Genomic DNA, 22,436 nt, shown 5'->3' with positions numbered 1-22,436 from the left:
CTCTCTCTCTCTCTCTCTCTCTCTCTCTCTCTCTCTCTCTCTCTCTCTCTCTCTCTCTCTCTCTCTCTCTCTCTCTCTCTCTCTCTCTCTCTCTCTCTCTCTCTCTCTCTCTCTCTCTCTCTCTCTCTCTCTCTCTCTCTCTCTCTCTCTCTCTCTCTCTCTCTCTCACACACACACACACACACACACACACACACCCCCTTGTAATAGTCAGGTAGGTTTGTAGTATTCGACGTAGGTATATATCGTCCAACCAACTCAATTCTTCTTATAGCTACAGTATGTGTAGATCTTTCAAGCCAATTCGGTAGTAGGTAAGTATTGTCATTTGTGTCTATTAGTGTACGTGTTTTCCTCCCTCTTCCTCTTCCTCTTCCTCTTCCTTTTTTCCCAATTCCTTGAGAGTAGAGGATAGATATAGAAGCAGCAGAACTGATTGATCTCATATGTACCCACCTCTTCTTCTTGTTCTTCTCCATCTTGTCGACATGGATACATTGGCGCGTTGTGTATGTCGTGTATTCTCCCACCTCATTCTTTGATTCGCCATGGGGAAGAGAACAGGGACAACGCGCATCAAGAGCTGGGGTTGGGTTGGGTTTGTCTGCGCTTTGCGACGAGAGGAGGATCCATTCCGATTTACCTGTACCTTCGTCTTCAACAACAGCTACCTGCTCTGAATCGGCTCGGCTCTTTGTCCTCCCCGTAAAAATGCCTATCCATTTACGTCGTGACAACACCCACTTATGGGAAGTGTCAGATACTAGGTACTTAAGGATCGTAGCTGGCCAACCAACCAGCTCCGGACCCCGTAGAAGGTAAAGTATGTACCTACCTTACCTAGGTAGAGCTGAGGTATCATGACACCGTATTTCCCCGCGTGACGACCCATGATGATGATGATGATGATGATGATGGAGGAGAGTGGAGCGGGTAGAGTAGAGTAAAGTAGTGAGTGATTCACAACTTCCTCCCACCCCAAAAATCCACCCACTCATCTCATCGACAATTCTTCGTCCTCGCACATGCAGTAACAACAGCATCAACGTCAACAACATCTTGCCGTGATGAAGGCAACAACACATCACGGGTTCGATATGTAGTAAAATCCGTTTCGCATGCGCTCCAATCGGATGATGGACTGGGAGATGTCACTGATGTGTGATTTGCTGCGGAGCGTATGCTGTCGTTTTTGGGGTTGTGGTTGTGGTTGTGGTTGTGCTGGAGGTTGTTGTCGATGTCTTGGGAAAGTGGATCCATACTGTCTTTGCGAAGAGGTGGCTGTGGTGGTGGTGGTGGTGGTGGCTGGGTCTTCCAGTGGGATGCTGATGACCGCCTCGTCGTCACGGTCTCGTGATCCATAGCCAGTCGTTGTAAGAGCTGATGGACCGTGAGCTCGTATGTGGCCATGGTTGAGTCCGTGTCGAGTTGCCGTTAATAACGTTAATAAAGTGCACGTGGGATGAAGATGGCGGGGTAATCGCGAAGAGATGGGACTTTTTGTGGATCTCGTTCGAGGTTACGGATGCCAGTTGAGTGATGAAGATGAATGATGATTGATGATTGAAAAAGGAGACAAGGAGAGAAGAGTGAAAGCTGTTTATATGTCACCTCCTACCTCCTACAGGGAGAGCTGTTGTCACTACTTCTTATGCCATCTAATCTTGATCATGCGGCCTGATCGAATCCTTGTTGCATGTTGCATACCACCACCCACCACATTGCCCACCTTGGTTCGCGCGAAAGGCGATCAGAATCCGACGTCCGCGAATACTCCGAGCAATGCCAGCAATTCAGGTCCAATGAGAGACCAGATAATGCAGGTCAATCTTCACACTCGCAATCGGGTGGCTCCTTGACTTTATGGTGGTGGAGAAGCGGTCTGGGACCGGCGAGGGACTTCGTGGGATGCACTCTCTCGCCTGACTCGTCAATGCGCGGCCTGCCCCATACAGGTACCTGCAACCAGCAAGGTATGGTATGCAACATCGTTACAGCTCCCACAAACTCGTGGGACGTTCAATTGTCCAACTCGTGACGCTCGCTGTAGCTGCAGCCGGTCAGGAAGCGCCAAGTCCGCAGGCGGTGGCGTGATCCACTGCGAGGTGCAATGCTGAAAAAATGATCAATTGATGAGCTTGCCGAAGAATGGGATGCCAACGGAGCTCAGCAGCATCCGTGCATCCTGGTCGTTGGTGGCAGAAGTGTGAACAATAACGTGAATGCCGGGAATCATCTTGGGAGGGTAACTGCAGTGGCGTCAGTATGGGAACATGACGGAGTCACGAAGATGAGAAAGAACAATGCATGTACGTAGGAAGAAGGGCGGTGACTCACGCATCATAATTGACCTCAATCTCGGGGAAGAGCGCAACTTGGTCGGGCTCGAGACCAAAAGCCAAGTTACCGCTGCTGTCTCCGGTGCTTCCCTTCACACCTGGCCAGTCCTTGATCTTGGGCATCACGACATCGACGACTTTGCTGATGAAATGATACATGTCTTCTCCTCGCAGATCACAAGTCACACTCAGAAACTGTCCTTGCCGGATGCCAAAGCCAGCCACCGATGCTTTAATGTCATGCGACGTCGCTCGCACATTGGTGATGGCTTGCAAGACCATGCCCGCGACATGCAAGTATGCGCTGTCTTCAGCAGCTTCTTTCACGAAGGTGTGAACGGTGACGCGCTCCAGCTTGGGCACATTGCGGAATGTGATGGGTTTGCGGAGGAGTTTCAGAGTATCACCACCACGAGGACCTCGGAGCGGTCTGTTTTTGTAGTACGGCGAGTCGCCCGTCCATTCTCGCAGGCGGGCACCCTTTTTGTGAGGCTCGGTGCCCGGGGGGTAATGGGTATATGAGAGGGTCATAAGGTCAGGTTTCAAGGTGTCGTGGTAGGTCTGCTCCAGGCGCGGAAGAGAGAAGGGGCCGGGAACATATTCGCGCGAGGCAGGATCGGAGCCCTTGGGGGGTTGGTGAGGGTGGAGAGGACCGCGAAAGTACTTTGGAGGGCGGAACTGATATCTGCAGCGACTTGTGAGCTATCTGGTCCACTTGTACACATTGTCATGAATGGTAGGCGCACCTGCTCGCTGGCAATTGCGCTCTTCGCCTTCGTGAGCGCTCTAGCGGGCTGTATTCGGAGAGCCTCTTCTCTGCAGCATCTGATGGAGTCGCGTGGAACTCGGTGGCTTCGAGCTCGCTGACCTCCTGACCAGTGGTGGTGGTGGTGGTGGCATCGCTCGACGCGTATCGTTGACATTGCGCCGTCCAGACGCTGTGCAATGGCTTCTCTGCCAGGCGCAGTCGGCGCAGGAATGATGTGGTGACCTCCTGCAAAGCCATTGTTGTGGTCTGCGCTGCCAACCAGCCTCTGGCGGACACTTTCGTCTCTACCAGCTGGAAGTGATACTTTGGCCGCCTCGTACTCGCTGGTGCCGGTGCGAGCCGGAGTAAGGCAGCAACCCGCCCCATGTTCAGGCACACACATGGCTTTCACTTCTCCAGAATCAGCTAGAGCGTAGAGGTACCCTACCACCCACGGCGAGCGAGCGAGACACGCGCTGGCGGTACCTCAGTTCTGGTAGATATAGGTATACCTCCTAGTCTCAGTAACATGTACTTTTAGGTAGACCGCTGCTGTGCTCCCCTCCCCTCCTTCGATCCTCCTTTTTTCTCTTTTCTCTCTCACACATCTTCAGACTTCCGCCCTCTTCGTACAGGGCTGGGAAGCAATAACCTTAATCAATCCCTTACTTAATATTTCACTTGGCTGAACCACTGGGCACTCCCCACTCACCCCATCCTGGTCCAGCCAGAGCCGCCTGGTTCCCCGAATCCCCAACCCCACCAACGCCCTCGACCACGACCACCGCGGACTCAGCTCCCGTCGGGTCACTATTAGTATTACATGTACCTTGGAGGTACCACCTGGCACCTGGCTCCCTCCCTCCCTGCACTCAACACTCAGTCACCACCTAGTGTAGGTATACTGCATCTGGACCCCTGGATACCTCCTACCACTTGGCTTTCTTACCAGACTTACCTTACCTACCTGACTACCACCTTACTGCATATTAACGACACCGCTCGCCAAAAGGTCGTCGATGGAGCAGGCGCCTTCGTCGAGGCCCCGAGCACAGCATGAGCGATTTCAAGCGCTTCCTCTCCACTCGAAAACGGAAAGACACCCGGCGCAACTCGCACAGCCCTACGAAAGTATGTCCTTGAATCACCTATTCTGCTACTCTGCTACTCTGCTTCTCTGCTACCTTATTCTGCCATGCCTCGGCCTCTTCTGAGCCTACTGCATTCCCATTTCTGCTGCATGAATACACATGTCCAGTAGCCATGGCCGCCGCACCTGCACCACACCTGACCATGGGCCTCGATACGGAGGCGCTCCCACTGTTCATGGACCTGGCCGCTACCGCCAGACGCAGCAAGAGACGACGCGACAGCATCAGCGGCTCGTCCACCAAGAGCTTCGGCTCAATGTTGTTCAGTGGTGTCAGGCTTCGTAGGCGGGCCAAACATGTTGCAGTCATTCCTGTTCCGAGTCATTGCTGCAATACGCCTTCATACCACCCCGCTAACCATGTGCTCCTAGATTCGAGATGTCACCGCCTCGTCCTCGAAACGCGCGACCCGTCCCCCTCATTTCGGTGACCTGTGGTCCATATATGACGACCCCAAGGTCAAGCCTGACAAGGAGGAGGAGAGGCGCATCGCGGGCATGCTCGAAAGATTCCGCACCCATGGCATCGATACCATGACCGACGGGAATGTTCGCTATGCTCTCCGGACAACACAACACCGCGGCGACGGGGAAGACGCCTTCCGCCTGCTGATGCTGCTGCAAGAGACCTACGAGGGCATCGTGCGCCCATACGTGCCCTCTACGCAACTGCTGGGAGCCATTAATCGCAACAATGTGACCTGTTATCTGGATGCTCTGCTCTTCGCCATGTTTGCGCGTCTCGATAGCTTCGAAGCCATGCTGTATAACAACTTTGAAGATGCCCCCCGAAGGAGGCTGGCGGGCCTGCTGCGTTTGTGGGTCAACATGCTCCGCACAGGGCGACTCATCACGACAGACCTGACGCGGCACATCCAGGAATCTCTGGCCGACTGTGGCTGGCACGAGGCAGCGTACATGAAGCAGCAAGATCCCTCCGAGGCATTCACCTTCATCACCGGACAGCTAGAGCTGCCCTTATTGACCCTGAAAATGGACTTGTACCATACCGGCAAAGAGGAACCTCAGGACGATCACAAGTTTGTCAATGAACGACTGCTGGAGATAGCAATCCCCGATTGTCCATCTGTAGAGGGCAACGACATTACGCTCGAAGACTGTCTGGAGCACTATTTCAACAATCGGGTCGAAGTCATGAGACACCTCGAAAACCGGCGGCGCAACACGCTCAAGTCAGATGCAGATCCAGGGCAAGAAGAACCCGTCAATTCGGAAAAGGACTCTGGCGTCCATGTAGAGGTTGCCGAGGTTACGTCGAGCATAACAGGGACGCCGCTGGTGCAGACCCCCATCCTGGAAAGTCCCATTGCTTCAACGCACCACAGCAAGGATCCTTTCGAACGAATGCGACCGAGCATGGGACGCAAGCGTGGAAACAGTATCTTCAGCCAGCGCAAGATTGAGCTGATCGGCGTCGACCCGGAAAAGGAGGTGCTCCAGGCTGGCAGTGAGACGGAACGAAAAATGACCTCAAAGACTGAAGTTTTGATGCCTGCCTGGCAGTTCTTCAAGCTTCTGCCGTGGTACACTGACCACATGCCCACTTCGGACGCCCAAGTCGCAGCCCACTTTGCGAGAAAACGTCCAGTGCTCGGAATATGTCTCAAGCGTTATTCGATACAGAATGATGGACAAGCGACGAGGCGAGATACATTCATCGACATTCCTCTCGAGATTGCTGTGCCAAATTTTGTCAGCGATGAGAATATGCAAGAGGATGGGCCTCTGGTCGGGAACTTCCGATTGATTCTGCAATCAGTGGTATGCCATCGTGGGACCTCCGTAAACTCCGGCCACTACGTCTCCCTTTGCCGTGGCACAGCAACAAACGCGAGACCAGAGAGCGACTCTGCCGACCCACGAGATAGCACGTCAGACAGCGAAGAGATCGAGGATCCGTGGATGAGATTTGACGATCTTGCTGCTTCGCGGGTAACCTATGTCAACATCCAGGAAGCGTTGAGACGGGAAACGCCATATCTGCTCTTTTACCAAGTGCAGCCGATAGGAGACGATGGCGACGCTCTTTATGACCTACCTTCGTATGCAGAAGCCATCAGTAGATCTGCATCAGACGTCATGACGCCAGAGGAGAAGCCATACATTAACTCTGCATGCGGCTCAGAGAACCCTCTTGAGCGAATTCCATCACAAGCCCTAGATGATACCGCGCGTGTCACATCGGAAATATTGGACTGGGCTCCAGGGACGCAACGGAATAGTCTCGATGCGAGTGGCATCCTTGATGGACCGAGGGGCCGCTCCAGTTTGCAAGCGGATGAATCGCGAAAAAGCGTTACCATTGACGACGGCAGCCTCACTGGCAGTACTTCAGGTGGTAGCATCCACACTGAACCCTCAGGCTCGGTTCCGACTACTCCTGCTGACGAGCAGGCGCCGGCGGAGCGGACGAGCTTCTTGGCTGTTGCCAGCAAGATCACCAGTTCTCGACGAGCAGGTAGGCTCTCCAAAGATGGCACACCGAAAAGCCGACCGACCAGCACTGGGCCTGGCATCACTTCCATGGGCAATGGCAGTCGCTTCAGCCTCAACCTGAATATGACTAGGTTGACGCAAAAGATGAGCAAATCTGACATGACGGCACCGACCAGTGCAGAGGAGGCACCATTCACGACGAAAGTGACCGAGGTACTCTCTGCAGACAGGCAGTCTGCAGATCTGGATACACCTACCGCCCGGACGAGCGTACAACTCCACCGACCCGACTCTGGGGAGAGTGCCGATGGGGTCAAGCCCGCACATCGTCGTCATCATCATCATTCTCATCACATGCATAGTCATTCAGATGTTTTGACGAAGAAGGAAAAGCAGGCGATCAAGGCTTTGAAGAGGAAAAAAGCCGCGGAAGATCGGGATTGTGTTGTAATGTGAGCATACCTGCATAATGAAACGACAATTGGGACATTTTTGATTAGCGAGGCGTTTTTTGGGATGCTATTGCAGTATTTTACTGCTTCGATTGGGAATACACGCCATGGTTACCTTGGGTCATGGTCTGATGCCGATAGACGATTGTACACAAGAAGAGCGTCTGATGATAATGTCAATGGAGAGGTAAGGTTAGGTACCTTAGGTACCTTACGTGGACAGTAATAGATGTGTTCAGACTGCAACATGTCTCTCTGGTCCACGCTTCACTTCCACCACCAGCGTCCGGAACAGCCACTGATAAATTGCGAGCCTCAGCTCGGTAGGAAGGCCTTGCAGCGATCGTCGGTCGATGTGCGTCGGATCCCGCGCCATTGGTTGGTGAGTTCCCGTGCTATAGTGCTGTGGTTTTATAGTTCTATACGGTAGTTGATGTAGTTCTATACCTGTTCTCGACGCCGAGGGCGCAGAATGGCGAGGTGCCTTGCCTGCTGTGTTTGGGAAGGCGGGAGGCAAGGTACATGTAGGTACATGTACCTAGTCCGGTTCTATGCATGATTAAGCGCATGCTGCGGGTGTAGGTAACTGTAATGTACTGTAGGTAGCTCCACACTCCACGTGCACAGAAAGATGGTATGAAGGATGTGATGCACTAAACTTATTGATACAGAAACGACTGCTTTAATAGCTTACATATCGCATTCTCGTACTCAGACCTTTCTGACGACTGCAGCGCCAGTTTCTACCTCAAGATCCATCGAGCATTGAGCTCACCCTTCTTCTAACGACTGCATCGCCAATTTCAACTCCTCTCAAGACCAATCAAGGAAGCTGCGAGATATCAGTCGCCTGTGGGTTGCCTGGGATACCCACGGAGCTGATGGGGCCGCTTGGGGGGCCATCATAGTTGAACTCCTCATTGGTATCGCCACCGTTCTTGGTCCAGGAGCCGGCTGATGGCATGGACACGTCCGCAGAAGGGTCGATTCCCAAGCTGATCCACGCCAGAACACCATCGGTAATGTCATCTCCAAGAAGCACATAGTGCATGAAAGGATCTGAGCCCAGCGCCTCTGCGTACAAAATGCCATCCTGCTCGTTTGGAAGCAGTTCCTGTTGGTTGGTGTTGTAAGGAGCGGTAGCCTCGACTTGAGCGATGAGGCTTTGGTCGAAGAAGATCTGTCCCACGTGCGAGCTTTGAGCGGTGAAGTTTCCGCTGAGAAGAGTGCTGTTGGTTCGAATGATGCTGGACTCGGTGTTGTGGGTCAAGACATGCATGTGGATAGCACGTCCAACGTAATGGCCGGGGAAGATGGTCTCGAATTGCACCACGCCGTTGATGTCTGTCTGTTGCACGGCGCGACCGAACGTCGCGTTGACGTTGGAGAGATCATTGGGGTTGCCATTGCTTGGGTTGACAACTCCAGAGTAAACACCAGTAGCGTTGCAGTGCCAGATGTCCACGAAGACGGCTGGGACAGGGTCGCAGCTCGAGGTGTCAATAAGCTGAATGTCGAGGAACAGAGGCACGCCAGGCTCGTCTTCGGACATGTCGCTACGAATGATCTCGCCATCGATGTAGTATGGACCTTGGGTTGCCTCTGGCTGGAGGAGGCAGCTCGAGTTGTCGGCGAAAAGAAGCCTCTCGTCAGACCCGAGGGTCACGTCCAGAGGGGACTCATGAGAGATGTTGTAGTCTCTGAACGTTCGGCGCTCGAGAGTCTTCAGACCACGCTTGGCACGAACGTGTTGAGCAAGCTCAGCCCGACGAGCGAGTGCTCGCTCTTGCTGGCCACGACGAGCAAGATCGCTGGCACAGGCTTGCACGGATCTTGGTTTGGCGTTTTGAAGCCACTCGCGACGCTCCAGAGCTTCTTCTGCGACAGAGTGGCCGGGATGAGCGAGAGCGGTTTGGACGGCGAGGAGACCTCCCATCAGCAGTGAAGTGATTGGCGCCATGGCGAAGAGATTTGTGGTGGAGGTGGTAGTGGAAGGGGTGAGTCTGGAGACTTTTTTTTCAATTGTTCGATTGACGGTACTTATATATCTTCCCAAAGGCCCGACGGGAAGAAGTTACGCAAGTTTTCATGCCGAGATAGCGATACATTGCTGAAGCACGCGCTGACCACGCTTTGCGCTGGTGGTCAGCATCATTGTGGATCTGCACTTGCGGTGTTGACACACGCGATAGATGGACCATGCCAATGGGCATTCGGTGCCATATCCTTCTGGACGGTATTTCCCCGGAATTCCGTATGTCCCGAGCAGGAAGGTGCAGTCACCAGATAGGAGCTAGACGCGAAGAGAGTCCAGTCCAGTCCAGGGCGGGTCACCAATGACCATTAGGTTCGGGCGGATTGGCCGTTCAACGGGTGTGATGAAATGACCAACAACAACACAACGGAGAGAAACGTGGAGCTGGGCGGAGACCGATTTTCTTGTGTTTGCTGTCTGCGTTTGTGTGCTTTCGCACGCTCGCTCGGCTACTCTTCATCTTCGGGGTCGCTACGGGCCGGTTTCTTGAAACCTGGGTATAGTACCTATCCCTTAGTAGGTAAATGGTAGAGCGGACGAAAGATCCGAGGGCGGCTTTGCTAACCACATGTAACGTCTGGTTGGTTGCGCGATACCTGTGCCATTGCCTGCTGCTTACAGGAAAGCGGAATTCGGAAGTACCTACCTGATGTACCTGATGTACCTTAAGGTAAGGTAGGTACCTACCATTGCCCTTATTTTCCCCTCTCCTGGCGCTAGAATGTTCTTCTGCTTCTTCTTCTGTATGCGGATTTCCCCGAAGTTTGAGAAGATAGAAGCTTCTTTTTTCTTGGTATGCCGTCACTACCTTATATCAATGATACCTACTATGGATACCGAGTGTACCTACCTACATGTAGTAGGTAATGTCCGTTAGGAGTGCCTACCTCTATGAAAGCTCTTGCTCTATATCAGATCCATAGAAGATTAGATCTACCTACCTGGCCTTTTGCTACCTAAGGTACCTTGTCGATAAGGTAGGCATAAAGGTGCATACATACCTAGTCAGACACTTTGTCTCCCCAACCAAGGTTAGGTAACGTTGTTTTTGCTTGGCTTGGCTTGGGTCCCTTCAGACTATACTACGCCGGAACTACCAAGTTGACCGGGGAGTGGAAACACATGTTCTCCATACCTAGGTAGGTATCAATGGACGCACGAGCGCGACAAGGCGAGCGAGGCAGATACATGTAAATTGTACCTACTAGGTGGTAGGTGGTGTCTTACCTTAGCTGATACCCAGGTTACTAGTGATCTCGGAGTCCGATCCGATCCGGCCATGCGTACCGCGTTTCGGAAACGCGATAGACAGGGGGTTTCTTTCTCGAATTTTGAGGAATTTTGAGGTGAGGTAGGCGGCTGCAACAACCTTCTTGGAAGCGGTTGGCTTCTATACAGCTTGGATGGTTACTGCTGTAGCTGTGCTGTACAAAGCCACAGTTTTCTTTGACATGGGGGACGTCGTAAGAGCCGGGCGGGCTTGATAGGTGTGATGGGAGCCGTGCCAAGATACTTATTCAGCTGTATACCGTGTCCAGCCGTAGTAGGCTATCGATAGGGCTTCAGTAGTGAGAACTTACAAGTGTATGCACCAATCAAGTGCTGTTAGTTACTCAGTGGCTCTCGCCTCTTCTGGTCTCTAGGGTGCAGTATCCGCGGCATAGATTGAAGTTGAAGTGCAAGCAAGACTGCAGAACTTAGCCGGTAGACAATGGACAGCGAAACTAGGAGGTACCTGTACCGCTTTCTGCCGCCCGGAGGACTGACGACACCGGAAAGGATAAGGCCAGCCAATGGTACGCATTCGATGTAAGCAATGCTCGTTAGTGCGCGCGTAGACTGACTGCATTGCCTGTAGTCTGTTAGTTTCACCGAGAAACCATGCCTTGTGGAGCGGGTGGATCGACGCTAGATGTAGTTCTCGCCGCACCATGGAGGAATGCTTGGATTCGGCGCGATCCATACGACTCCGAGCGACTATGGCAATTGGCGGCGAGCCGTCAACATTTAGACACGAGCCATTAGCCGGTATCTCGCGATAGCTCGCGCTGTGTATTGCGTCACAAGGTAAGGCTCGGATTGCGTGTTTTATCCTCCGTTCTCCTCTATCTCTCTCTTGGGATTGCGTAGCGATCCAGAACTATGTATGCCCGGAACAGACGGTATACGTATCTGCAAACTTTGTATGAGTCAGGTAGTGTAGAATCGTGTAAATCCATCTCCTAAAAGCAGTCGGACCCATTCTTTGTCACACTTTACATAGCCCATGTGCTTCGGACAGGACCACCTCGAGGTGGCAATATTCACGAGCGCGGGCTTGACCAACACTTCAATGATTTCTCCACACTGACCTAGATCAGCTAGAACCTGATGCAGGTTCCCGTTGTCGTTGGCAGGTTGGTTCTTTTGCGAAAGTCGAGGGAGCCGGTCCTGCTCTCAATTTCTTGCTCAAGCAAGTTGGTGGTCACAAACATGTTCGTTCAACAACAAGTGAAGATCAGGGAAGTACTCTGCCGATGCGAGCTTCACGGGGGCGCGCAAAGCGCCGTCCTTCCGATCTTCACAAGCTCTTTGGTAGGAAACCCCAGGAGGGAAGCAGAGCCCGATCCATAAAGCGAACGACGATGGTACGGCCAGGCTGCGGACATGACTTGTAAACGAAGTTTGGTGCCTGTATGCAAGGGCATCGTTTCCTTCTTTCAAAGCCAGCTGATGCGCTTGAAATGATCAAATGACGAAGGCGAGGTTCACAGAGCCGGGGAGTAAGTCTCTGGATGCCCAAGCATAACAGTGGGAGGCAGGTTTTGACTCATTGACTTTAATCAGGGGTAGTTTGAATGCGGAAGGTGGGTGTCCAAGAATGGAGTGATAGAGTGGTAGTAAGGTAGTGTAAAGGGTTGAACAGGAGACAGGAGACGGACTTCGTTGTCGTCGGGGATACGGGCATGTGTGCTTTGACTCGCCAAGCCGGGCGGCGTTCCCTGCGGGCGGGATGACGCCGCATGCCGAGAGCCGCAAGGTCTCTCCCTTTTTCTATCCGCTGCGCTCCGAAATGAATCCCAGCAATCATCATCAAGGCATTACAGACTGGATGTATTGTATTTGTACCTACCTCATCCTGTCTGTTCTCGTTACCTCAGCAAGAAGATTTCGACTCCTTAGTCAGGGCCCCTCAGGGGACTGTACACATTCTGAACTCCTGAATCAACAAGAAGGAATAATCAAAATGTGATCGGGCAGCTCGTATGTGCAAGGAAGCGTCGCCCACTGCTCACGTCAGAAAGCGACACTCCATCCATATTCATATTGCGTTGGTGACGCCTACCTATGGTATGCACCCTGCTATCTCAGTCTCCGCTGCTTGCACTGCGAGATCAGGACTTGACTGCGATGTCGTCTTCCTTACCGATGATGCCCAAAGAAGTGAAGGCAATCAAACTTCTTATCATTGGCGGTGGCCAGAGAGGTCTCTCCTGTGCTGTGAGGTTGTCTCCGAACTCCTGAATACCATCCTTGATGCAGTAGTAGGGCCGGATACGTGTCGTGGTCAACATCCTAGTGAGATATATCTATATTGGAAATAGACAGAATACATGGAGCAAGACAGGCTGTTGGTTAGATAATATGGTCCAAGCTCATGCTTTGGTCGTTGCAGCTGAGGATGCGAGACAGGACAAATATGTCCATTACATACAGGTGATGGCAAGAGTGGTGTGAGTGCACACAATATCGGAGTGACGTCGCCCAAGGTTGAGGGGCTAGAGAACAGTATTGTAAATACCGTGTATACCTTCCAGAAGGCAGGAGAGATGAGGATCCAAGGAGCACACTCAACCCTGTACTCGAGATGTTGGGTTCATACCGAGTTTGCAACGCTTCCGCCCCTTCAGGCATCGATTGATGGTATTCAGCCTTGAGGAGACCGCAGGGTTGCAGAAGCTTGATCGAAATAGGTTGATTACTTTGGGAGCAGGTCGGAGGTATCTTGGCAGACCCAATAGGCCTCTACAGTATAATCAAATGTTGGAGGAGATGCATCAGGGCAGAGGGGATTTTGGGAGCGCGAATGACAGGTATCGCGGTGTTGTCGTACCTCCTATAAGTAAGGTAGGGAGTGCATAGATGTATGCTTCCAGCTTCCCGTTCGTGAATCCAGTTTCCTGGAACTAGCGCTTGTGGTGGCGGCGGCGGCGGGAGCGGGTGATGACAAGACCAGGCAGGCCGTCTCGCGGGGACCAAACACGACGAAATGACAAGTCTGACCACATCCTCAATTGAGCACATACCAAGTTGAACGCTCGCTATGGCCTTCGGGAGGTAAACGGCTCGCCCCAATGGGATATCGGAGGTGTGCGCGATATTCAATTTCATGGCCAGCTACCTTCATGCCTGATCATATCTGCTATTCTGCCTACCTAATAAGGTACCCGACCTAACCTAACCTTACCTTACCTGTCCCTGATACCAGGTACCGTCCAGTTTCAACCAGGCAGGGCACGCCGACAACCATGCCAACCAGAAGGCCACATACCAAGACGCGCCATGGGTGCGCGACATGCAAAACACGAAAGGTCCGGTGCGACGAGGAGAAGCCCATCTGTCGGAACTGCACCCGCGGCAATAGAGAGTGCCTCTATCCCAACCAGCTCCTGGCTCTGGCTACTTCTCTGTCCTCGGACTCTCCCGATGGACAGCGAGTCTTTCCCCTCCGCGATATGGAGTTGTTGCACCACTACACATCGACAGTGTACGCGACCATATCCGACCAACGAGAGCATGCCTTCATTTGGCAGATTACCGTGCCGAGTCTCGCATTTCAGTACCCGTTCTTGCTTCATGGCCTGCTGGCTCTGGCGACCCTCCATCGTCGACAGAAGGCCGTCGCAGATTGTAGAGAGCCTCTGATGAACCTCGCACGCTATCACCAGCAGCACGCACTGAAGCTGTACATACCTCTGCTCCAATCCATCAACGACCAGAACTGTCATGCATTATTCGCTTTCTCTGTGATCATTGCCATTATCTGTTTCGGCATGCTCAGCGACGATGCCCACGACGCGCCCCCACTGATCGCTAGAGTAGTGGATGCATTTGATGCCCTGACTGGCGCTGCCGTCGTGGCAGTGGAAGCCTTACCCTGGCTCGAAGCTGGTCCGATGGCCGCCGTGCTGGATAAGCTTGAGCCACCTAGAACAGACCTGGAGGGCATTGATCCTAGTATGCGAGTTGCACTAGAGGGACTCTTGGAGTGTGTGGATCGAGTGTGCGAGGACGGCGGCCACTCCAAGGCCGGATTGGATCGCGAGGCACGGCGCGAGACCTATCGCCGAAGCATATACGCGATAGCCACCATCATATCGCCTGAAGTGTATCGAAATCGGCCTCTGAGTGTTGTGGTAAGTTGGCCTATCATGGCTCAGCCAAGTTATACTGCACTGCTACGACATCGTGATCCTCTGGCAGTCGTGATTCTTGGACACTACGGCGTCGCACTCCATAAGATTGACAAAGTTCTGTGGGCTCTAGAGGGACTCGGTCAGCGTTTGACGGAGAAGGTGGCAAGTGAGGTCGGTGATGAGTGGAATTCGTACCTCACATGGGCTCGGAAACGCGTTGCAGAAGCTGCAACGCCTGCTTCTCACATTACTCCCGGATCAGCATCATCATCATAGCGTAAATGAGGTTCTGAAGCTTTGGAAGTTCGGACATCCTTGGGGACTGTCATAGACTCGCATGCTGCCGCATGAAGCACTCACTGGTGCAGCAGATCAGCACTGGTTCCACGCTGAGGTTTGCTTGCAATACAGTAGCCAAGCTCACGCTATGTTACCATAGTATTGGCATTCTGCAGGCATCAGCGACGCAGTAGCCATGGAGGTTTCCTCGCTCCAACTCTTCTACATTTGGGCGCGACGGTCGAGTCGACAGCGACGACAGGTCATATGAAGACGTGTGGAGGCGAAGTTTCCTCGCATGTCCCGCAGTAGTGATGGAGGAGGGATGTCGCTGCAGCCGCAGTCTTGGTATGATCACTGTGTTGTTGATCTTCACATCGGCTGCTTCAGCAGGATGATCGGTCTCCTTTCTTGGTTCCTTGCCTCCATGCCAAGGGTACCACAGCGTTCCTTGGTTTTCGACGAATGCGTGTCCAGGCATTGCATGATGCGATTGCCAATAGTGGTGGTCTATGTGCAAGTTGCTGGCCTAAAGCCTCTCGCGATTTAGGGTACCCTACAGTTGGAACCAGCGAACAAGATGATCACGCGGCCTCCCTGAAGTTGGGTACTCTCAACTGTACTACGAATAACAAACTCATGCTGACTTCATACCCGCTCGGCGCTCAGTGCCGTATATGCTGATCAAAGTTGTGTCAGACCCTTGCGAGCAAGGATCCTTGGACCACTGATGTCCGAAATAACAACCATTGACAGGGCTATGCCTACAGCTCGATGCCAACATCTCATTTTGAACAGCGCGGAAGGACTGAAGAGAACCTAGACATACCCTAGACAAGTTGACAACAGACCAGAACCTGCTCTTCCATCTATAACAGCCTGCCCGGCAGCAACGCTGCGATTTCACAAGTTTCATCTGCTTTGAATCATTGTCCCAGTGCACAAGTCTCCGAGCCAATGAGCAAAGGATAGAGTCACAGTTCCCGTGCTTTTTCAAACCTGTACAGTTCCTTGACAGCAACGCCTCGCATCCGACATGAACAGTATCCATCGGCAGAGCGAAGACACTATACAAGCAAAATGGTACACACGAGCTGCCTTCTCATCCCGGACGCAGTCGCTGCCAAATACTGCGCCATTGATTGATATTGGATTGATGAAAACACATGGAAAATGTCTCCCATTCGACATCCAATTCCAACCAATTCAAGTGGACAACATGGTATTCCACTTTCCGCTTCCACCAAGTCCAAAGCCGTCGCTACAAGAGGCTTCCCCGGCGGATAGTGCTGTGCATATGCCTGACCTCTTGACCGAAATGTCGAACTCGATAGAAGGCGAAACGAATAAAAAGACCCAAAGGCGAACAAGAAAAACAGCGTCGACTCATACAAAAAGAAAAACTACCCATGTTCGGCCACCGACTCTGGATCTGCAGCCATGCGACGCATCGCTATCGCCAAACAACAAGACTCCGATCACACCAGACATGCGCAGCGTGAATAACGAGCGCCAACAAGCATTAAACCAGCTGGAGCACGCCACTCGGCCAGTGCACCCCAATGACAATGTGCAGTGGAAGCCCGCGGATGACATCAAACGACAACTTGCAGGCACACCAGAGAATCAGAAACCACTGCCTCTCAAAGTCGGCCGTCCACCAGCCGGTCGTCCAGCGCCACAAAAAGCGAACCGAAATGAAGAGATCAACCCCGACTTCCACAAAGCATCGGATGCCCTTCGCCGTCGCGCCGCCAGCATCCGGCGTCGACGACCCGAAGGCGACTCGGACCGGTACTCCAAACATCGCAAAATGCTTTCACGACAACATAGTCTGAACAGCAACAAAGCCCAAATCCTGTTGGGGATCCAACAACAACATCATCATCATCGTCATCCCGAAAAATCCCCCATTGAACAACTCTTCGATCAAGCCGTTTTAGAATTCCAACAACACTCTCCCGAAATCGCGGAAGAGAAAATCTCCCAACAACGCCCTCCTCCTCCTCTTCCTCCTCTTCCTACTCCTCCTCCATCGTGCGGCAAGGACAGCGAGCGGTGGGCAAATCGCAGCCAGAGGAGAGGCGTGTTGGATGAACAGACGTTTTATACGCCGGGAAATGCGTGGTGGCCGACGGCGCAAGTGCACGTCAGTACGAGGAGTCGGGATGGAAATTATCATTATCAGAATCGCAATAGGGAAGTGAAGATTGGTTCGGCGGCGTTGGCGAATCGTTTGGGTTTACCTTTGGGCTCGGGGGCGCATTTGGGGGAAATTGGTGGAAGGGATCGCTGATGAGAGCGGAGGGTGGGGGACAGGTACAGGTACCTAATGACTGTTATGATCAATGATGTTTTGCGGCCATGTTTTTTTTTCTATATATCTCTCTCAAGCTTCAGGGCAACAAACACGGGCCTTTCAAGAGTGCGTGGTATCTACTATGTTCCCAAGTTGTCTCATACTTACTGACTGAAAACTGGACTGCTTCTTACTCATTGTTGACCAGACCTCTGGCATCGAAGACATATCTGTTCGTGTAGCTATCGCAATGTGCTTTCATGGGCACGAAAAGTCTCTCGTGGATGAAAACTTGATGGGAGCGAGCCTGTGGGCATCACGCGCTTACTTTGTATGAGAGGACTTCTTTTTCTTCGCACAGCCTCGATGTTCGGGTTTCTGCTATTAGTGCTGTGCTGCCCTTACGAACAGCTATGCCATGTCAGTAGTATATCCTTCTGTGAATCACATGGTTCTCTTTCTGCCTCATTCAGCCGAATGTTTTGTATACTGATCCCGGACGGGCTGCATTGTCTTTACTCAGACCTATGGTCATTTGCTGATTGAAGATGTGCTTTCCGCTCTGGCAGTTGCGATCCATTCGCATTCCAGCATAGGCTGCTCTTCCTCAGGACCAATGCGTCTCTCCCTCTCCCGCTCTTTCCCTCTGCCTGTACTGATAAATCTCCCACTCCATGAACGCCATTCCCATGCAGCGCTGTAGCGTAGCACTGTACATATCAAGATCTCTCTTCTCTCTCCATCTCCCGCTCTTCTCTCCCCTAGTGATGTCCCTCTCCGTGGCCCTCTCCATGTCCATGTGACGTCTGCATGAACATCTGCTCGTATACCAGGTAGCCGGCGAAAGCTACAGAAGCAATGCCGAGACCGGGAAAGGATCCCTTGAAGCGGTTCCAGCGTGTGAAAGGTCCGGTATATCTCCAGGCTTCACTATAGACGTGTCAGTGAGGATTGTCTGGGTGTACGCCATGTAGACGTGCTGGCGTCGACGTACGCTCGTGCCCATGGGTCATTCTTCGGTTGTCCGGCGGCAGCAGCAAATTTAGCAGGATCGAAGCCGGTAAGGGAGGGTTTGGGAGCCATGCTTGCTTGTTTGTGCGAGCTCGGTCGTGTGGGAGTGGTATGGACGTGTGTATGGCGGGCAATGGCGGTTGTCAGCGGGGATTGAAGTCGCTGTCGCTGTCCAGGACGCTGTCCCGACAAGAGCTGTCGACGGGAGGACCCGCACTGGCAGTCGCGTGCGACGAGCTCACTTCCCAATTGACCAAGTCGAATACGCGGAGCAGATTGAGCTCGACAACCACTTTCACGTTACCGACAGCACAACTAAGACCATCATGCCTCCCGCAGTCGGCACCAGAATGCATATGTCGCAGCCGTCCAACCCATTCGTCAATCTGAACCAACAACACGCGCATTACCAGTCACAATCACAATCGGCACACATCCCCAACTATCAGTCTTTCGGCAACAGTGCACTCAATGGCGGCATATCACCCTTCAATCCGGGCGCTGCATATGGCGGACTGGGTGCATCGGCATTCAGCGCTGCAGCCGGGACGTCCACTTTCAATGGAAGTATTCTAGGAGGACCTGGGCAAGGCCTAGGCTCGGCAGCTGCACAAGCTGGATTTGCAAGAGGCGCGGCGATGCAGGAAGGCAGTCAAGTGGAAGGGATGGGACTACCGAAGACTGGACAGGCGGCACGGATACGTGAAGTCTGGAGGCACAATCTGGACACTGAAATGCACATGCTTCGGCAGCTGGTTCAGAAATATCCTTACGTCGCAATGGACGCTGAATTTCCGGGCATAGTGGCGAGGCCCATTGGCAACTTTGCTGGTAGTAAAGCTGAATACCATTACCAAACTCTTCGGTGCAACGTGGATATCTTGAAGCCCATACAGATTGGCATCACGCTCTACACTGCAGATGGACAACTACCACCGCAGCAGGATCCAGGTCTGTCACAGCAGACTGGCAAGTTCCAGGGGTACAACCATCCGCTTGCAAATCAGAACATTCCTTGTACCTGGGTCTTCAACTTCTCCTTCAATCTGGATGAGGACATGTATGCCGAGTCGTCCATTGCTTTGCTCCAATCAGCAGGCGTCAACTTCGCTCTCCACGCTACGCAGGGCATCGACCATGAAACCTTTGGCGCTCTCCTTACGACTTCGGGGTTATGCTTTAACGAAGATGTGCATTGGCTGTCCTTTCACTCGGGCTACGACTTTGGCTACCTGATCAAGCTGCTGTCCAACGATGCTCTTCCACACGAACAGACCGACTTTTTCGATCTTGTCAAAATCTTCTTCCCCAAGCTTTGGGACATTAAGTTCCTCCTAAGGCATGCACAGAAGCTACGCGCACGTGGCCAACTCTCCGAGCCTGGCCAGCAGGTTGTCGATCATCTAGGCTCCAAGTCGGGACTCAACGACCTTGCCGATGAACTTGGGTGCGTACGGGTAGGAATCGCTCACACAGCAGGTAGCGATGCCTGGCTCACAGGTTCCGTGTTCTGGTCATTGCGCTCCAAAATATTCGGAGGAGAGCTTGCCGAAGACCTCGCAGATCAGATCTATGGTCTGCATGGTGTGCCTGCTCCTGCATCGCAGTCATTTCGAGATGATTTCTACGCTGCACAAGGCACACCTGCACAGCAGACAAATGGCAGCAGTGGCTTGACGGGGCTGGGTGGCAGTGCACCGACTTTCACTCCGAGCGGCAATCCTTCCACGCCCACCACAAGTCATGCGGGGCTCAACTCGCAGCAGACGCCTGGACAACAGCAATACTCCTATACACATGGGCTGGGGAATGCATTCACGGGTATCGGCCGATAGCACGGGCAGCAGCAGACCAGTAGGGCCAAGGAGAAACCTCAGCATGAAATCAACCGAAATGATGAGGCAAGGCATCAGGCACGAATGGAATGCGAACGTCCAGTGGCCTATATTGGAAACATGAAGCCTGAAGCGCGGCCGGCAAAGCCTCGACAACGGCGCAAGAGGGCCTTTATATCGGGACTGTTGGGCACAGAGCCGCGTTTGCCAGTGCAGCGTAGTGCCCGTCGAAGTGCACATTCCAGATCAGTACGCTCTACGAGGATATGAAGGGGGGAGAGTTGCGTTACCAGCGTGGAGTTGGAGGAGTCTTTCATACTGATTGTTCAAAATTTGGGTATATATATCGAACAGTAGACCATAATCAACGATGCGCCAACGTACGTCGGACTGATGAACGGATGCTTTGCTTTCTTGATGATATTTTTTTCGTGTCTCTTCCGGTCTCTCGACTCAGCTTCCCCGATCATGGTTAGATATGTAAGTGGGGATACACGTCACAGGCATTTCGACGATCGTCATGAATGCTACATGTATGGTCAACTCTATGGGTTGTTTGCTACACATATGAATGCAAGATGGACATGGTGCGTGGAGTGGCTTGTTCGTCACGGGCATTCTCATCTTTAAAACAAAAGATTTCCTGTATTTATACGTTCTTTGTACATCTTCAGAAGCTCTTTCTTCCCCATTCTTGAAAATCTTCCCGTATTCTTCCGACCCCTTCTTACAAAAAGGCCACAGCCAAACTCGCCAAAGTGCTCACACCCAAGACCGCCCAACCCGTCTGCTTCACCTTCTCATTCGTAATCATACTCGCCGTATCCCAAGTCAAATGTCTCAATCCATTAAAACTGTGAAACATAAACGGCCACGCCAATGTAAACTTCGTCGCAACCTGCAACAGCACCGGCCACGCCGCGAATGAAGCTGCGAGGACTGCGCTCTCGACGTGCCAGCCGAGAGATGGAGCGACGAGGTAGAGGACTCCGTAGAGGTAGAAGGCTCCTGAGACGGCTACACCGGTGATGCGGTTGAGGCCGGAGAGATACCAGGTGATTTGGGGTTTGTAGATGGCGAGGTGAGGCGCCACGGGGCGGTTGAGTCGTTGTTTGGCGAGGATTTGGTCGTTGGCTTGGGCGGGAGAGACGGGGGCGGCTGCGACGAGTCTATGCATCGGATGGTTTCTTGTTAGTGGGGTAGAGATACGGAATGGGAAGAGAAGAAGGATTGCGATATCTCTATCTCTTTCTCTCACCTCTTCTGGCTGGTGTGAAGGCCCATGGCGACTGTTGCGGGAGTTGCGAAGCGGAGGGCATTGGGCTGTGCGGCCACTGTGGTTTGTGTGAGTGTGAAGCTCCTCCTCCCCCTCATACGCCTGGCAGAGGACTTACATCGCCGCAGCGAGTTTTGTGCGATTCTCTGGGCCAGCATGATGGTGATCTGTGTGTCTGTCGGTCTGTCTGGGGATGTTGCTGTCACTGCGAAAGCGTGCCAGTGAGTGATGTCGGAGCAAGATGGAGTAAGTGGTGTCGAGGTCATCCATGCGGCAACGCGCTGATTGGACGGCCCTCACCCTCGGCCGCCGCTTATTCCCGAACGCACCTTGCATCCGAATTTCTGCTTTGCTTTCTCTCCCTTTCTTCTCTTCTTCTTCTTTTTTTCCATCAAGAAATCTTCCATCATCGTCTGGATCTCACGTTGAAGGCGCGGTGAGCACTCACGGGATGGCGTTATGCCATTCTATCGAGTGCGTACAGATTTCGAGACCAACTGCCCGTAGCGTTAATCGCTTCCCACGAACTTGTACCAGTGTCTTTGGAAGTTTCATCTCAGGGCCACACATAGCACATTGCATAGACCAATGCCACCGTAATCATGTCTCCCAACGGGGGACTTCGGCAGAGAGAGGAGAGGCAATGGCTTGCAAGACCGATTGATGGCGTTGCTTTGTCTCGGATGGTGTTGGGCAGGGAAATTTCGATTTCATTTCACAGCTTCATGTCATGGTATTTGGGCTCTTCTTTTTCAGCCGCGATGCCACGCATGTCCGGTGCGCGCTGTTCTTTACAGCACCAGTCGATGGCTATGATGCTGCAGGGTGTCCGCAATCGACTATTGAGGATATAGGTCGTGTCTGACGACTAGGTGTAACGGTCGGCAACTTGCAGTGCACCTGCAGATGAGGCATGTCAATGTTTCGGGCGCAAGCAACGGCAGCGCAGCACTATGAGCGGATAGTAGAATAGCCATCATGTTCTTCTAGTGGTGAGGGAGGAATACTTGGGAACCAGCACTGCCACTACTGCTTATACTGTTTCATAGGTAGGTACTTACGGTAGGCTGTCTCTAGCTGCGGTCTCATACCACCACTACCAGTACAAACACCACCGCAGCATCTTTGTTGAGCACTATCCAGGTATTGTCAATGGAAA

General features: G+C 52.7%; 11 protein-coding genes across 11 annotated transcripts; 5 read left to right on the top strand and 6 right to left on the bottom strand.

Annotated features, from left to right (window-relative positions):
• Positions 1–999: 999 nt before the first annotated feature.
• On the bottom strand, positions 1,000–1,410 carry SEPMUDRAFT_118116 (uncharacterized protein; the record flags this gene model as incomplete). Its single annotated transcript, XM_016901404.1, has 1 exon — positions 1,000–1,410. One exon carries the CDS (start codon positions 1,408–1,410, stop codon positions 1,000–1,002), a length of 411 nt encoding a protein of 136 aa, XP_016760296.1.
• A 181-nt stretch (positions 1,411–1,591) lies between these two features.
• Positions 1,592–3,357, bottom strand: SEPMUDRAFT_149918 (50S ribosomal subunit L7). The gene is made up of 3 exons (XM_016905854.1): positions 3,086–3,357; positions 2,338–3,024; positions 1,592–2,249 (listed from the first exon to the last, which is right to left on the bottom strand). Exons 1-3 carry the CDS (start codon positions 3,343–3,345, stop codon positions 2,126–2,128), a joined length of 1,071 nt encoding a protein of 356 aa, XP_016760295.1. The 5' UTR covers positions 3,346–3,357; the 3' UTR covers positions 1,592–2,125.
• Positions 3,358–3,761: 404 nt separating this feature from the next.
• SEPMUDRAFT_156999 (cysteine proteinase) lies at positions 3,762–7,327 on the top strand. The gene is made up of 2 exons (XM_016907713.1): positions 3,762–4,218; positions 4,610–7,327. Exons 1-2 carry the CDS (start codon positions 4,144–4,146, stop codon positions 7,148–7,150), a joined length of 2,616 nt encoding a protein of 871 aa, XP_016760294.1. The 5' UTR covers positions 3,762–4,143; the 3' UTR covers positions 7,151–7,327.
• Positions 7,328–7,969: 642 nt separating this feature from the next.
• SEPMUDRAFT_142337 (extracellular dioxygenase) lies at positions 7,970–9,106 on the bottom strand (the record flags this gene model as incomplete). Its single annotated transcript, XM_016902996.1, has 2 exons — positions 7,970–8,036; positions 8,061–9,106. 2 exons carry the CDS (start codon positions 9,104–9,106, stop codon positions 7,970–7,972), a joined length of 1,113 nt encoding a protein of 370 aa, XP_016760293.1.
• A 4,583-nt stretch (positions 9,107–13,689) lies between these two features.
• SEPMUDRAFT_156998 (uncharacterized protein) lies at positions 13,690–14,895 on the top strand (the record flags this gene model as incomplete). Its single annotated transcript, XM_016907712.1, has 1 exon — positions 13,690–14,895. The coding sequence occupies one exon, from the start codon at positions 13,690–13,692 to the stop codon at positions 14,851–14,853; it is 1,164 nt and encodes a 387-aa protein (XP_016760292.1). The 3' UTR covers positions 14,854–14,895.
• A 50-nt stretch (positions 14,896–14,945) lies between these two features.
• On the bottom strand, positions 14,946–15,705 carry SEPMUDRAFT_149916 (uncharacterized protein). The gene has a single exon (XM_016905853.1). It carries the CDS (start codon positions 15,335–15,337, stop codon positions 15,008–15,010), a length of 330 nt encoding a protein of 109 aa, XP_016760291.1. The 5' UTR covers positions 15,338–15,705; the 3' UTR covers positions 14,946–15,007.
• A 187-nt stretch (positions 15,706–15,892) lies between these two features.
• Positions 15,893–17,152, top strand: SEPMUDRAFT_108954 (uncharacterized protein; the record flags this gene model as incomplete). The annotated part of the gene is made up of 1 exon (XM_016900756.1): positions 15,893–17,152. One exon carries the CDS (start codon positions 15,893–15,895, stop codon positions 17,150–17,152), a length of 1,260 nt encoding a protein of 419 aa, XP_016760290.1.
• Positions 17,153–17,934: 782 nt separating this feature from the next.
• SEPMUDRAFT_22031 (uncharacterized protein) lies at positions 17,935–18,232 on the bottom strand (the record flags this gene model as incomplete). The annotated part of the gene is made up of 2 exons (XM_016908346.1): positions 17,935–18,085; positions 18,150–18,232. Coding segments are annotated over 2 exons (234 nt in total), but the record flags the coding sequence as incomplete, so codon positions are not given.
• A 219-nt stretch (positions 18,233–18,451) lies between these two features.
• Positions 18,452–20,376, top strand: SEPMUDRAFT_149914 (ribonuclease H-like protein). Its single transcript, XM_016905852.1, has one exon. It carries the CDS (start codon positions 18,493–18,495, stop codon positions 19,999–20,001), a length of 1,509 nt encoding a protein of 502 aa, XP_016760288.1. The 5' UTR covers positions 18,452–18,492; the 3' UTR covers positions 20,002–20,376.
• A 173-nt stretch (positions 20,377–20,549) lies between these two features.
• On the bottom strand, positions 20,550–21,470 carry SEPMUDRAFT_149913 (cytochrome b560 subunit of succinate dehydrogenase). Its single transcript, XM_016905851.1, has 3 exons — positions 21,396–21,470; positions 21,260–21,335; positions 20,550–21,170 (listed from the first exon to the last, which is right to left on the bottom strand). Exons 1-3 carry the CDS (start codon positions 21,433–21,435, stop codon positions 20,729–20,731), a joined length of 558 nt encoding a protein of 185 aa, XP_016760287.1. The 5' UTR covers positions 21,436–21,470; the 3' UTR covers positions 20,550–20,728.
• A 314-nt stretch (positions 21,471–21,784) lies between these two features.
• SEPMUDRAFT_149912 (uncharacterized protein) lies at positions 21,785–22,275 on the top strand. Its single transcript, XM_016905850.1, has one exon. It carries the CDS (start codon positions 21,880–21,882, stop codon positions 22,129–22,131), a length of 252 nt encoding a protein of 83 aa, XP_016760286.1. The 5' UTR covers positions 21,785–21,879; the 3' UTR covers positions 22,132–22,275.
• The last annotated feature ends 161 nt before the right edge of the window (positions 22,276–22,436 follow it).

Source organism: Sphaerulina musiva, assembly GCF_000320565.1.
Source record: "Sphaerulina musiva SO2202 unplaced genomic scaffold SEPMUscaffold_6, whole genome shotgun sequence".
NCBI lineage: Eukaryota > Fungi > Ascomycota > Dothideomycetes > Mycosphaerellales > Mycosphaerellaceae > Sphaerulina > Sphaerulina musiva.
Note: the sequence above shows the minus strand (reverse complement) of the source record. Positions and strands in the feature narration are given on the sequence as shown.

Excerpts from the sequence above, each read along its gene's own strand:
- SEPMUDRAFT_149916 (XM_016905853.1), bottom strand. The coding sequence starts at position 15,337 with ATGCCTGGACACGCATTCGTCGAAAACCAAGGAACGCTGTGGTACCCT.
- SEPMUDRAFT_149918 (XM_016905854.1), bottom strand. The coding sequence starts at position 3,345 with ATGGCTTTGCAGGAGGTCACCACATCATTCCTGCGCCGACTGCGCCTG. Across the intron at positions 3,025-3,085 it reads GCGCAATTGCCAGCGAGCAG|ATATCAGTTCCGCCCTCCAA; the intron begins GTGCGCCTACCA and ends AAGTCGCTGCAG. Across the intron at positions 2,250-2,337 it reads ATTGAGGTCAATTATGATGC|TTACCCTCCCAAGATGATTC; the intron begins GTGAGTCACCGC and ends ACGCCACTGCAG.
- SEPMUDRAFT_156999 (XM_016907713.1), top strand. The coding sequence starts at position 4,144 with ATGAGCGATTTCAAGCGCTTCCTCTCCACTCGAAAACGGAAAGACACC. Across the intron at positions 4,219-4,609 it reads ACTCGCACAGCCCTACGAAA|ATTCGAGATGTCACCGCCTC; the intron begins GTATGTCCTTGA and ends ATGTGCTCCTAG.
- SEPMUDRAFT_149912 (XM_016905850.1), top strand. The coding sequence starts at position 21,880 with ATGTCTCCCAACGGGGGACTTCGGCAGAGAGAGGAGAGGCAATGGCTT.
- SEPMUDRAFT_149914 (XM_016905852.1), top strand. The coding sequence starts at position 18,493 with ATGCCTCCCGCAGTCGGCACCAGAATGCATATGTCGCAGCCGTCCAAC.
- SEPMUDRAFT_149913 (XM_016905851.1), bottom strand. The coding sequence starts at position 21,435 with ATGCTGGCCCAGAGAATCGCACAAAACTCGCTGCGGCGAT. Across the intron at positions 21,336-21,395 it reads ACAAAACTCGCTGCGGCGAT|TGGCCGCACAGCCCAATGCC; the intron begins GTAAGTCCTCTG and ends CACAAACCACAG. Across the intron at positions 21,171-21,259 it reads CTTCACACCAGCCAGAAGAG|ACTCGTCGCAGCCGCCCCCG; the intron begins GTGAGAGAAAGA and ends TCCGATGCATAG.